Raw genomic sequence first — 13791 nt, 5'->3', positions numbered from 1 at the left:
GTGGCCAGAATGGAATTCCCACTTAAAGTGTTTTTATTTTTATGATAGTTATTCTATAAGCACAAAGTTTTACACATTTTATTTTTTAATATTCATACCCTATTTACAAGCATGAGGTAACACTACTCCAATCTTGCCAGGACCGTTGAAGAAAGGCTAGGTTTCTATAAAGTTAGCTTGTTCAATATCTCATAGTTTTCATGACAATAGCACTTATTTTCATTGGTCCCAGAGCAACATGAACTCTTACACAAGATAGTGTACATAACAAAAGGTCCGTCTAAGCCCCAAAGTCCTTTTGAGAAAGTACAGAACTCAGTTTATACTTTGCCTTCTGTTTATGTCACAGAGTAGCTTTATATATAGCTTTAAATCAAATGAGTCAGAATTGATCGACGGCACTGGGTTTAAATCAAGGGATAGAGCAATGTTCTTAAGAGGTATTAAAGCTAAATAACTGAATACATTTGGATAGTTTTAGAAATAATAAAATCAGGTCAAGGGTAGGGAAACCAGGCCGAGTACAACTACTTCACCTACATATTCACCTGTACGTTGAACATTTGCACATGTTGACATTGCTGGATGTATAGAAATCCCTTCCTGGATTGAGGAATGTGTTTGTTTTCCTTGAGACTTTTAAAACGATGGAGTGTGAATGTTAGGGCAGGAAGAAAGAGTCTTAGTTAGGTGGAATGGTGGCAATCCTTCATGACTGCATACCCTCTGGAGGGTGCTAAGCCAAATGGAGAAGGGGATGGGGTCTGCTTTCAGAGGAGGAGACTGATGTCTTGATTGCCTTGGGCCCTCTGAGTGAGGAAAATCGTTCTCAACAAGGTTACTATGTGCTGTGCCTTGAGCTGAGGAGTACATTATACATTTCATCCATTTTAGTACTCAGTTCCATGAGATGTCATGTTAAAGTTGAGGAACCTGAAGTTCAAAGAGATTGAGTAATTTGTTCCCGTACCTGGCAGAACCCTCTGATCCAGCACCGCAAGTACCGCACCTAAGGTTATACTTGCCACATCCTAGAAAAGCCAAGTCAGTGGGTATTTAAGGATATTTGGTGAAATGTTGCTCATCTGTTTATCCTTCCACAACTTGGCTCGTCTATGGACTCTTTTAGCATCTGGTTCTAAGCAGCTTAAGAAAATATTAGGATATCTTATCAGGAAACATTCATAGCTGAGTAGTAGAAAAGACCTCTCTGAACTCAGATTTCATTGCTGAGCACCTGGTCTTAGAAAAGCTCTTCTTGTTCAGCATTCCTTTGACAGGGACTGTTGGGTAGCTAAAAATCATCTCTGGGTAGCATGGGTCGGTGTTACAAGAAACAAGGCCACCTGAGTTCTCATCACACAGCCAGCATTTAAAGGTGACTTCCCAAGAACGCTGTCCTCAGGGGGAGGCACATCGTCCATGGAACTGCCTGAGGGTTGTGGCCCCTTGGAGTGAAGGAGTTATAGGCTGCCCAGGAGCTGGGGTCAGGGAGGTTGAGTCATGAAGGGCAGATCTTTTTGATAAGAAAAAGTTCACAATAGTCAGGCACTCACTCAGAAAGCCAAAGAGGAAATCTAGAGGGGGGAGACTTACCGTAAAGGTAGGTGATTATCAAACTCTACTTGATTTTGGTACCACATTTTTTAGCTTATGAAATGGGATCTGATTCCTCATGGATCGTATTTAACATCAGTGAACTTGTACCACCACGCATTCGGTGCCTCAGGAGGCACTGCAGCAGGAGCAGATAGCACCTGTAGGAAGTGTCACCTCCAGAAGAATTGAACCTGAGTCTGATCAAGCCTCTGGATGTAACTATCCATTTATAGAATAAGGGAAAACAGAACAAGTTAACACCACGGGGATGTATCCACCTACCCCAGGATGGGGGAAATTCTACACACTGAATGACTCCCTTTCTCTCTCTTCTAGCCCTAGGAAACAACATGCTCTGCAAATGGAAACAGTGGAAATAAGTTTAAGTGAATTAATCTACTACTTCTAACAATCTCACTTCTTCCTTAGATGCAGGCCAGAAGACAGGTGAAAAGAAATGGCCTGTGGTGAACTGGGCCTTTCGGCGGAACCCCGGCACTTGCCAGGACAACGTGTGCAGGGCTCTACCATCCCCCGAGCCAGGGAAGCTCTTTGGGGTTTCACTCAAAGATGTTTGTCCCAATGGTGACCTGCCCACTCCTCTCCGGGTAGGTCTCCTTTTGGCCTTCTGTGGCCCCTCTGAGCAGGGAGACTGAGGAAGAGAAAGCTCTGCAAGCCCATGTGTTCTCATCCAAATCTATTTCTAAGTGGAGAAAGCACTAGACAGCCCCTGGCTTTGGCTGAGAAGCTTTGTTATATTCTTTCAAAGAATACAAATTTGACTTAGTTATTGCAGAATCATAAGGTAGACACAGAGAAAAAGGTAATTTTTCCATTCCAGTAGTTTCAGAAAAGACCCACATATGCCTGCTCAGATGAGTCAGAACGTGCTCTGTGTTTACCAGTCTCTGAAGCAGAGGTTCCACCTCCTTTCACATTCTCCTTTCAGCTCCTACCTTGAACTTCTCGCTACTCTCAGCTTTCCCTTAGTTGCTTCTTCAGCTGAGACTACTCAATCTTACAACTCAAAATATTTCATATGGTGTTTGATTTAATATTTCAGATGGCGTTTGATTTTATTTCAAGTGCATAAGCTTAAGACTACAAGACTTACACTCTGGCATATACCAATATCTTAATCCTGATAGAATAAGTCAAATGAAAGCCACAAAGTTTAGCTTGTGTTGTCTCAAAGTAGTGTATTAAACCATCAGTGTTTCCAGTTATTGAGTATCTAGTATCCCTCCAGGGGCTATGCTAGTGCTTCACATGCTTGATGTGAAGAAAATCATCGTCTTAAGGGCATGCTGGGTACCACCCCAGACCCTGCAACTTTCACGGAAAATTTGGGGTCCTTATCATTATCATCAGAGAGCCCTGGAGTTGCAGTGGTTAAGAGCTGGGTTGCTAACCTAAAGGTTGGCAGTTGGATTCCACTGGCTGCTCCTTGGAAACCCTATGGGCAGTTCTACTCTGTGCTATAGGATTGTTGGGAGTTGGAATTGTCCCAGGACAACTGGTTTGTTTTGGTTTGTGATCATCATCATCCCCATTTCACAAAGGAGATAAACAAAAGCTTTAATATAGGTAAGTACTGTACTTTCCCCAAGGTCACACAGTGAATAGGTGGTAAAATACATTTCAATGCCACAGATTACCTGACTCCAACACCTATTATCTTTCTACACTGCAAGCAGAGGCCTAGCTGGGGGTAGGGGGAGTTGGGCAGGTAGGGTGCCTGTCCTGTGCTCTGACTGTGTGCCCTGGGCACCACTTGAGGAAGGGTGCCAGAACAGTTTCTATTGGCCACCACAGTTTCCATGGCCAGCTGGGAGAGATCATTGAGAGATTTAACACTAATTGCCCTAGGCACTGCTTTCCCTAGATAGGCCCCTGACTGCAAGCAAGAGACATAAAGATAGAGAAAAAGGAAATGAAAAAGTAAGAAACCAAACTAAACCATTGCTATCAAGTCAATTCTGACTCATAGCAACCCTACAGAACAGAGTAGAAGTGCCCCATAGAGTTTCCAAGGAGCGCATGGTGGATTTGAACTGCCGACCTTTTAGTTAGCAGCAGTAGCACTTTACTACTAGGCCACCAGGTTTTCCAGAAAGTGCTGAGAGGATTTATTTGGAGAAGGCTATCTGGAGGAGAAGGTTTTTGAGCCTGATTTTGAAAGAGGAGAGGAAATACAAGAAGTAGGAATGGGGGATACAATTGCTTAAAAGGGATAAGCAAATGGGGAAAGAATGGTGAGGTAGGACGGGGTGATGTAACAGAAGTCTTAAAGTAGACAGAGAAGTTTGATTTAGAAGTGTAAATTAACTGAAAAAGAAAATCTGAATAAAACAAGTGTTTGAAGTGTTTCAGTGTAGGAATGTAGAGTGGACCAATGAATAGAAAATATATTTAGAGACGCCAAAAAAAAAAAAAAAAAAAACCTAAAGAATTTATTTGAGTCCTTCCAGCTTGAGCACCATACTCTCCTGTAGCCTAGTTCCGGATGCCAACAAGGACAAGCTTGTGCTGAGGCCTGTGTGTATGAAATTCTGCATATTGTCTTTTCCATTCCTTCCCCCCAGGATATGCTTTTGTTTCTTAACCAAAAAGGGCCTCTGACAGAGGGCATCTTCAGAATATCGGCCAGTGTCAGAGCATGTGGAGCCCTCAAGCAGAAACTAAACTCCGGAGAGAAGGTGAATTGGGAGGACGAGCCGGTTTTGGTAGTAGCGTCTGTCTTAAAGGTAAGGAAGGTTCTAGCATTATCTTCACACAGTGTAGCTGTATAGAAATATGATTGGCTTCCTTCTTCATGATTGGCAAAGAGCCATAGTAGGTATAATACGGTCAGAATTTGAAAATCTGAAAAACATTACAGAAAGGTAAGGAAACTGCCGTGGGTGTTAAAAGCACCTGTCTGTATGCCACGTGCAAAAAAATTAAATAAATAAAAATTTGAAAGCACGCACTTACACACACACAAGCATCCTACTTTTGAAGAGCTCCTCACCGGAAATGATGGCAAAGTTTCCAAAAGAAATTTCTTTTTAAACTTTTGAAAACAATGACAAAAATTTCCCATAGTAAGGAAATTTTTACCTTATGATGAGTCCAAAAATACTCAGTCCATGAGACTAGAGGGACCCCAGAGGTCACGGTCCCCAGATCCTCTGTTAGCCCAAGACTGAACCATTCTCCAAGCCAACTTCAGACAGAGATAGGACGGGATTATAGGACAGAAAATGATTCTGGTGAGAAGTGAGCTTCCTGGCCCAAACAGACACATGAGACTATGTGGGCAGCTCCTGTCTGGAGGCAAGGTGAGAAGGCAGAGGGGGACAGGAGCTCATTGAATACATACAGAAAATACAGGGTGCAGAGGAGGAGTGTGCTGTACTCATTAGGGGAAGAGCAACTAGGAGGACATAGCAAGGTGTGTATAAGTTTTTGTATGAGAGACTGACTTGATTTGTAAACTTTCACTTAAACTAGAAGAAAATAAAATGCATAAATAAATGCTCAGTCAGGCCACCAACAGCTCCACTGGTTTTATCATCATTCCTTCCCGTTCTCTTAATGCCTTTCACTTTAAAAGTGCCATAGGAATGATGCTACCATTGGGCCTTCTTTCATCTTGACCACCTTCGGCATTCTTTGTTAATACGTGTTGTGCTTAACCTGCCACGTAGTAACCTGCTCTTCTCAAATGCCTTGCTCTTCACATCCTTAGAGATGCCTCACATATTTTGAAAATAGAATCTACATCCAAGACCAACTTTAAGCAAAGTGTTGATCCCAGAACAGCCTCTGCAGGTCTGCTTCAGGGCTCTTGTCCCCAGCATGGTGGAGATACAAGGAAGGCAGGGTAAAAACAGGGCCCAGGGCCTCCAACTCAGGCTGAGGCATAAAGGTCAAAAGTGCCTTGCCCTAGACATAAGTAAAGAAGAGTTTTCTGTATTCCCTTTCCAGGCAAGTGGCCAGGTGCCCATTTAATATTACTTCACGACTTTATTTACAATCAAATCTGTCTTGGTAAAGGGGACATCATATATGCATCAGTAAATGGACGTTTCTTGCAAACCTGTGTCTTGGTCCATATGAAAATATATAGCAACAAATGTTCTATCACTAGTGTGTACCTGCTTTTCTGTAACACCCTCCTGTCCACTAGCTTTTAACATGTAGGTTAGCATAAATTAGCCAGCCCCCAGATCAAAAGGCTTTGGCCCCTTACTGTGAGACTTCCACCAAGACAGTATGCGGAATTCTGCATGTACCAACAGCCTAAGCTGAATTTTTGCCCTATTGTTATTTTGTGAGTTCGGTGTTTGGTCTCCTTGGGATCCTTACAGGGCACTGGTAATGGAAGAAGGGACATGCTTCTGTTCAGGCAGTGCCCTGTTGGAAGGATGCAGAGGAAGCAAGGTCACCATTGCTCTAATGAGTGGAGGGTGGGAGGGACTTGGGAAACTGACTTTGTCCGTTTTCTTCACAGCTAAGTCCTCAGAATGCAAAGCAGAGCCTGACACACACAGGACCTCAGTAAATATAAGAAAGAGTGAATGATTTCCAGGATGTGATCATGATAGTTGCCCTGAGGCATTTCCTGTAGTAGCTGCTATTAAGAGAAGTCTCCTGGCACAGTGGTTAAGAGCTAAGGCTTGTTTTGACTGCTAACCATAAAGATTGGCGGTTAGAATCCACCAGCTGCTCCTTGGAAACCCTGTGGAGCAGTTCTTCTGTGTCCTATAGGGTCACTATGAGTCAGAATGGACTCAAAGACAATGTTGTTTTTTTGTTGTTGTGGGGGTGTTGGGTGAGTGTTCGACCTATTTATTTAGTGAGACCACTGGCAGAAAGATGTGACTTTGAAGCTAGCAAGGTGATCTGACGTTTTCCCCTTGTTATCACACTAAAATTAAGCTTAATAAATTTTAATAGGCCCAACTGTATGATATTAAGACAGATTTTCCAGGTCACCACTTAGGAAGCTGGCCTGTGGACGCCTGTGGCTCTAGTACTCAGAGGCCTGAAGTTTTGCTGTATCTAAATTTTGATCATTTCTTTCTGTTTTGGAACATTTTACTTCCCAAAGAAACTAAACCCCCAGAAAATATGATATCCTATCCCACCTTTCCAATTAAGGCGGGGAGCCCTGGTGGCACAATCATGAAGCACTCAGCTCCTAAGGGAAAGGTCAGTCGTTTGAACCACCAGCCGCTCCTCGGGAGAAAAGGCCTGGCGATCTGCTCCCATAAAGGTTACAGCCTAGGAAACCCTATGAGGCAGTTCTCTTCTGTCACATAGGGTCACTATGATGAGTCTGAATCTACTCAGGGGTGCACGGAAACAACAAAAACCCTTAAAGAGATGAAAAAGGAAGCTTTTATGAGAGGAGGTTTTTCCAAGAAGCACATATATCTCAAGTCAGAAGACCTACTCCTGTTTTATGTGTGTGTGAGTGTGTGCCTGTATTTGTGTGTGTGGTGTTTGTTTCAGAACTTTTCTTGCCAGGAATTAAGAACACCATGGCTGAAATAGATCATCAAAATGTGTATGTATCTCTTTTGAAGAAAATAATAGGATTTAGGGTGTTTATCACCAGGCCTTGTAATTTGTACCAGTTGGCTAAACTGTACATAAGCAGATTTCAGAAGATAGAAAGGGGCTTTACCTTTATTCCCATCACAGCCCAGACTCTGCTTTTATGCCACTAGTTTTAGTTGGAGAAAATCCAAGCACCTGCTTATGGGTGTGCAAGTCAGCAAAGAGGTGGAGCCGAGCTCTGTGGATGTCACAGTGTGGGTGGCTATGAAGGAAGTGGGGACCAAACTGAATTTTTCAACTAAATGTGATCTCTATCATTTGTCTAATACACGTTTGCCCTAAGAATAATATTATTTTTCATCTATTTTAGGATTTTTTTAGAAACATCCAGGAAAGTGTATTTTCCTCTGGTCTGTATTATCAATGGCTTACTGTTATTGATGAAGGGAATGAGGAGGAGAAAATAACTGGAATCCAGAGGTAATGATGTAGTCATTACCCAGCTCTGGCCATGCCTCAAAAATACAACCAACACACTCTCAGGAAAAAATAGCTTCTATTGTACAACTTTGCCTACTAAATAAGGACCACTGCCAAAGGGTTTCATGTGGTCACATCCATGGAGACCAGTTTAAAAGTAGATGTCTACGTTGCTGCTGTCACCAAGTTATTGTTTTTGTCCTCACCTTACTAATAGGGGTCCGTTGACCATTGTGCACCTTCTGAATATTTGAAATTAATAGGAGATGAAATCTGTTAGTCCAAGAGAGGTGGTAGAGGCCAACTCTGACAGCGTTATTATTTAAATTTCTCAAATTTTTAACTAACTAGAAAGTCTTGTTATGCTCAGGAAGTAAATTTAATGAAGCATTTCTGTATACATTCATGCCTGCAACTCGCTATTCTCTCGGCACACAGAGGTGAAGGATCTAATCTCTCACCTCAAGAAACTCAGAGGCTGGTGGAGGAGAGAAGTAGATAAACTGAAGTGTCATCAGTGCTATAAAAGGGACACTCAGAGGTTCTGGGGGAACATGGTGGAGTGATAATTAGCTTCCTACAAGACTCAGAGAAAACAGAAGCTCAAATTGCAAAGTCAAGAAATGATCACAAAGAATTCCAGGTCTATGCCCATGCAAGCAGAAATTTCTGGCAGGACTCATCATGAATGTTATGGGCAACATAGCAGAATAGGAAAAAAGTACTCAGTAACTCCATTTCCTAAGCTTTCCTTCTATGAAAAACCCTAGAATTCCAATAGTATGTAGTATGTGTATATGCCTGTTGAGAACAATTCTTTTTTCGCAACTTGCAAATGTTATGAATTATCGCCTTCACAATACTTTTGGTGAACCCCCTTTTAGCAATAGAACATAGTATTTGCATTGAAGAGTTAGAAACTAAGGAACAGCGTGAAAGTCACCAAAAAACAAGGCGATGGAACAAAATACCACCTCTATTTCTCTTATAGTTTAGAGAAGACCATTTGAGTACAGTGAGCACCAAGTCCTGTAGCTCTCTGTTGTGCATGTTACCAACTGCACTCCTGTTACGCTTTAGAGGAGACCGCTCGGTACACCAAGTATCACATCCCATAGCTTGTTGCTGCTGCTAGTATAAAACCTGTGTACTTCACACTACTTTAAGGGTGTATCATCAGTCCGTAGTACCCAGAGCTGGGCTCCCTGTTGCTGGTGCCGTTTTGGTGACCATATTTTCTCCTAGTTGCAGCATCTTGGTATAAAAAAAAAAAGTAAAACTCTGAATATGAACTGAGAAACAGTTCCAATGCATGATTAGAAAAAAAAAAACATCAATCACAAATATTAGAACATTGAAAATTTTACTCTTGTAAACTTGTAGAAGAAAGTGGTACCATTGAGATTGATTTGGAATAAAATTGACCTTGGATGCTGCTGAGCAGAGCAGATCTCAGAACGTACTTATACGTCTTAGTAGATAAGATTTGAACTTTTATCATCAGGCGGCGTGTTTTCATTGTTACCTTGGAAATAAAGGGAGTATTTTCAATGCAATTGCTGTTTAATTTCATCAGTAACTTTTGTGAGTGTTAATTGAGCACATTCTGGAATGTTATGGGGTTTGTGTGTACTAAATTTATATTAAATTCTACATTAATAAGATTAGTCCAAGTGAAACACGGAAACCCTGTGGCATAGTGGCTGAGTGCCATAGCTGTTAACCAAAGGGTCGGCAGTTCGAATCCACCAGGTGCTCCTTGGAAATGCTATGAAGGGGTTCTGCTCTGTCTTATAGGGTCGATATGAGTTGGAATAGACTCGACAGCAACAGGTTTTGGCTTTTTTTTATTGTTGTTAAACACATGGTAGTGGTTTCTGGGAAATATTGCAGGCAGCATTTTTTATGAGACAGAGTTCTACATTCTTTTACGGTTTTCACTGGGTTATGGACATTGTGGACAAAAAAAATGTCTTGTCTCTCTCCTTATTTACAAATTCTTAAAGAAATGACTTAAGAGTGTGTTTTTCTGTATTTCAAGGCTTTTAGACCAACTTCCAAAAGCCAATGTTGTTCTCCTGCGATACCTTTTTGGGGCTTTATACAACATTGAACAACATTCTGCATCGAATCAGATGACTGCATATAATTTATCAGTCTGTATCGCCCCAAGCATCCTTTGGTCTTCTACTTCCTGCAGCCCAGGACTGGAAAATGAATTGACAAAAAAGGTAATCCTATTTCTCCTTTTTATGCCTTTGGGGCCTGAGTCCTCACTTCAAACTTGAAAATCAGGTTGTTATCTAAAGCACCATTTTTTAAAAGTATACACTTTAATCCTACTCTTCTGGGATGGCAGAGTCATTTGTCTTATCATGGTGGGGTATGGGAAGGTGGGTCGTTAAGTGGGAAATTGAGAGCAGCTGAGTCACTTCTTTCCCATTCAGGACACTAAATATAAGACTGACTGAACCATAAACCAAAACCCATTGCCATCAAGTGGATTCCGACTTAACAGCAACCCTATAGGAAAAAGTAGAACTGCCCCATAGGGTTTCCAAGGAGTGGCTGGTGAATTTGAAGTGCTGACGTTTCGGTTAGCAGCGTGCTCTTTAACCAGTGTGCCACCAGGGCTCTGACCAAACCATAGAGAGATAAAAAAGTGGTGTGATATGATAGAAAAAACCTGGGCTTTGAAGTTAGACAAGCCAAGCTTCAACTCTCAACCTTACCATTGCTGGATGTGTAACCTTGGGCAAAGTCTCCAAGCCAGCCCCCTCATCTAAACATTGGTAGTTCTGACAGCACCGAGCTCATCTAGGCATTGCTTGCAGTTGTGCCCATGCACATCCCAGGGGGCCAGGCAATATGAGTACCCTTGTTTCCACACACACTAGACTTCTGCCAGCACTGGCCCACTCAGAAATACTTGGCTGCCCTTTTATGTCTGCTATTGGGGTGAAGAAACTAGTAGTAAAAGATTCCAGAACATCCTAAGGGAGCAGCAGGGTGCCTAATAAGATCACAATTTCCCCCTAGCACCCCCACAGAGCAAGCCTAAGGCAAGACAATGCTTGGGGAAGGACAGCAGTTAGACAGACAGACAAATTTTTCTACCCCACTGCCCCATTCCTTCACAGTCAGCCCACAGAGAAATTCCACTTCTCACGGTTAAGATACTTCTTCACTTAACAAGTGAATTTCATGAATTTTCATGTATCGGATGCTTTATAAGTTGAATAACATCTTTACCCCCAACACCATATGTGGGTAATTTAAAAATTATCTGAATGTTAACTGTGTAGCCATTGGTATAAAAATATTAACCATTAAGCCAGGGACACAAATTTCATCTTTATTTCACTGATTAAGTGCATTTTTAACGTCTTTGCCCAAACTACTCTTGAAAGTATCACAGTTTCTTAGAGAAAACTAGTTTATTTGCTTTCACATCAACTCTGAATTTGTCTCAGAATTCTTTCACATTTTGGTTAGATTCAGGGTGCCTATATGAAATGTGATTTATAACTTTGTCATATTAAAAAAAACAAAACATTTTTGCCATTTTGTGTTCCAGATTTCTCTTGTACAATTTGTTATCAAAAATTGCTTGAACATATTTGGAAAAGACATCACTTCCCTCTTAGAGGAAAGCTCAATGATCACAACAATGAGTTGTGATTGTTCAGAGAAGGCTTCAGGTACTGTGAATAATTTAATGGCTTTTCTAAGAAAGAGTGAGCCTGGTAGGAGTCGTGGGTGACGCCGAGACAGCAACTGCCCTGGAGCCCACAGCACGACCCAGGACAATGAAGCTGGGCCTCGGGGTCTTCTCACTGCTTCTCCAGAAGGGTGGCTCATGGATAGGGGGAGAGAGCACGCTGTTGTGAGATCAGAGAAAAGACCAAGTCCACGATGTCAAGAAGTTGCTAGTGCAGCTTGTAACAGCATCAGGACAGAGCATGGTAGGATACAGTGGTCTGGAGACTTTTTCAAACAAAACTTTAAATGGAACCCTGATACATGTAACAGATGCGCTCTGGTTGAAACCAAAGTGAGGGGCAAGAGCACTGCCTGTTTTATTTCTCCCCCTTTTCTTGCTCAGTGTCCCTGAGGTACCTCAGGGATCCAGTGCTCTTTGAAACAGTTTGAAAAGAACCAGCATCATTGAGAAAAAAAGGACTTGATGTCAAACAGCCTATTCAGAGTGTGAACCCCTGCCCCACTGTTAGCAGTTCTGTCATCCGTGGCCAGTTTTTCCATCTCAGCCTCAAATTCTTAGTCTCTAAAATTCAGATAAAAATGGTATCTAAATCTTAGGATCTTCATGAGGATTAAATAAGATAATGATGTCAAGTAAATTTGTAAAAAAGACAACAATGGACTAGTAGAGATTTCTCTGAGGCCAGACTCAGTAGCTAGTATTATTTGACTCTAGCTAAGGGGCCCCTGGGTGGTGCAAACAATTAAGTGCCCTGCTACTAACCGAAAAGTTGGCAGCTCAAACCTGCTCAGAGATGCCTTGGAAGAAAGGCCTGGCGATCTCCTTCCAAAAGGTCACCGTCATGAAAACCCTGTGGAGCACAGTTCTGTTCTGCAACACATGGGCTCGCCGTGAGTCAGAATTGTCTCAATGACGCCTGGACATCATAGCTAACTGCCAACAGCCCATTTTACAAGATGGATTTTAGATTCAGAACCAGTATCATGTATCATGCGTCCCTTCATATTTTTGCTATTTCTTGGTTGTATGATATGTATCTCAGTGCTTTGAGGAAATCTTTAAGAAAGTCCATTTTATCAGGAACTGAGATGAGTCTAGTATCTGAGAATATGTTTATGCCAAGACAACTTTTTTTTTTCTCATTCAGAAGTAACAACGGAGCAGGCTTTTGAATCCAAGCCGATAAGAGTTATACTAATTTACAGAAAGAGACAACTGCGGGATTCTGCCCAGGCCCCTTCTGACATGGACCAACCACCTGTCACCATTTTCTGAGTCCCTGAAGATTAGAACATCCATAATCGTATTGGACTCTTCCATATCACTCCTATCTATAAGACACCACTGAGAGCTGTTGTGTTTTCCAAAATGTTTGTAGCGCTTTGCTGAATTTGTATTTTATGGGATTTTTTTCCAAAACGTAAAGGTGTACAACTAATGGGGACAGAAAAAAACTTCAGGGTAATGATTATCTCTGTGAAAGAAGGAAGGGGATGGGATAGGAAAAAAGAAATTTCAAGCATATGTGTCTTATTTTATATCTTAAAAGAAAGATTTAAAAATGCTAACATTTTTCATATGCTTTTCACGTCATTTTTTAAAATATTGTGATTTTGGAGAAAATTTACATAGAAATTAGGTCCTCATTTAACAATGGCCATACATATTATTCAGTGACATTGGCTATACTTTTCAGAATGTGTCAGCATTCTCATTATTTCCGTTCTGGTTGTTGTCTTTCCATTAATCCAGCTCCTTGACCCTCCTTACCTTCTCATCCTTGGTCTAGAGTAAATATTAACTGTTAGGTTTCATTTAGGTGGTTGGTTAGAGTAGCACAGTATTCACTGGTGATATTATTTATTGCTATGATCCACTCAGTCTTTGGCTGCTAGGTGACCTCTGGGAATAGTTTGAGTTCCAAATTTAAAAGGCAATAGTCTCAGGGTTCCTCTAGTCTCTACCAGTCCAGTAGGTCTGATCTTTTTCTAGGAATTTGAGTTTTGTTCTTCTTTTTTTTTTTTTTTTCATTCTCTCTGGAACCATCTATTGTGTCCCCGATCAAAATGGTTGATAGTGGTAGATGGGCACCATCTAGTTCTTCTGGTCTTATGGTAGCAAAGGCTGTGGTTCATGTGGGACATGGGTCCTATGGATTAATTTCCTTCTTGAGTCTTTGGTTTCTTTCACTCTCCTTTGCTCCAGACCGGAAGAGATCAGGAGTTGTATCTTAGCTGGCCGCTCACAAGCTTTTAAGGCCCCAAACGCTACTCACCAAACTGGGATGTAGAACATTATCTTTATGTGCTATGTCCTACCAAGTGGCCAGGTTGTCCCCTGAGATTATGATCCTAAGCCCTCAAACTGCTTCACATCATTTTTTAATAAATAAAAAGTTTAGACAGTTTTTATTGCATAAATATCCACAACATACCTAT

General features: G+C 41.6%; 2 protein-coding genes across 2 annotated transcripts in view; both read left to right on the top strand.

The window, feature by feature from the left end:
* LOC126077509 (rho GTPase-activating protein 20-like) overlaps positions 1–13720 on the top strand; it is a 33015-nt gene extending 19295 nt beyond the window's left edge. The window contains exons 6-11 of the mRNA XM_049887050.1: positions 2029–2207; positions 4185–4346; positions 7520–7629; positions 9671–9860; positions 11207–11330; positions 12501–13720. Coding sequence (XP_049743007.1) covers positions 2029–2207; positions 4185–4346; positions 7520–7629; positions 9671–9860; positions 11207–11330; positions 12501–12628 — 893 coding nt within the window. The 3' untranslated portion in view covers positions 12629–13720. The remainder of the gene's footprint in view (positions 1–2028; positions 2208–4184; positions 4347–7519; positions 7630–9670; positions 9861–11206; positions 11331–12500) is intronic.
* The window catches only part of LOC126077506 (mitotic spindle assembly checkpoint protein MAD2A-like), a 214769-nt gene that overhangs the window by 49591 nt on the left and 151387 nt on the right, over positions 1–13791 (top strand). The window lies entirely within an intron of this gene.

Source organism: Elephas maximus, chromosome 5, assembly GCF_024166365.1.
Source record: "Elephas maximus indicus isolate mEleMax1 chromosome 5, mEleMax1 primary haplotype, whole genome shotgun sequence".
NCBI lineage: Eukaryota > Metazoa > Chordata > Mammalia > Proboscidea > Elephantidae > Elephas > Elephas maximus.
This window is presented reverse-complemented; position numbering and strand designations above follow the sequence as displayed.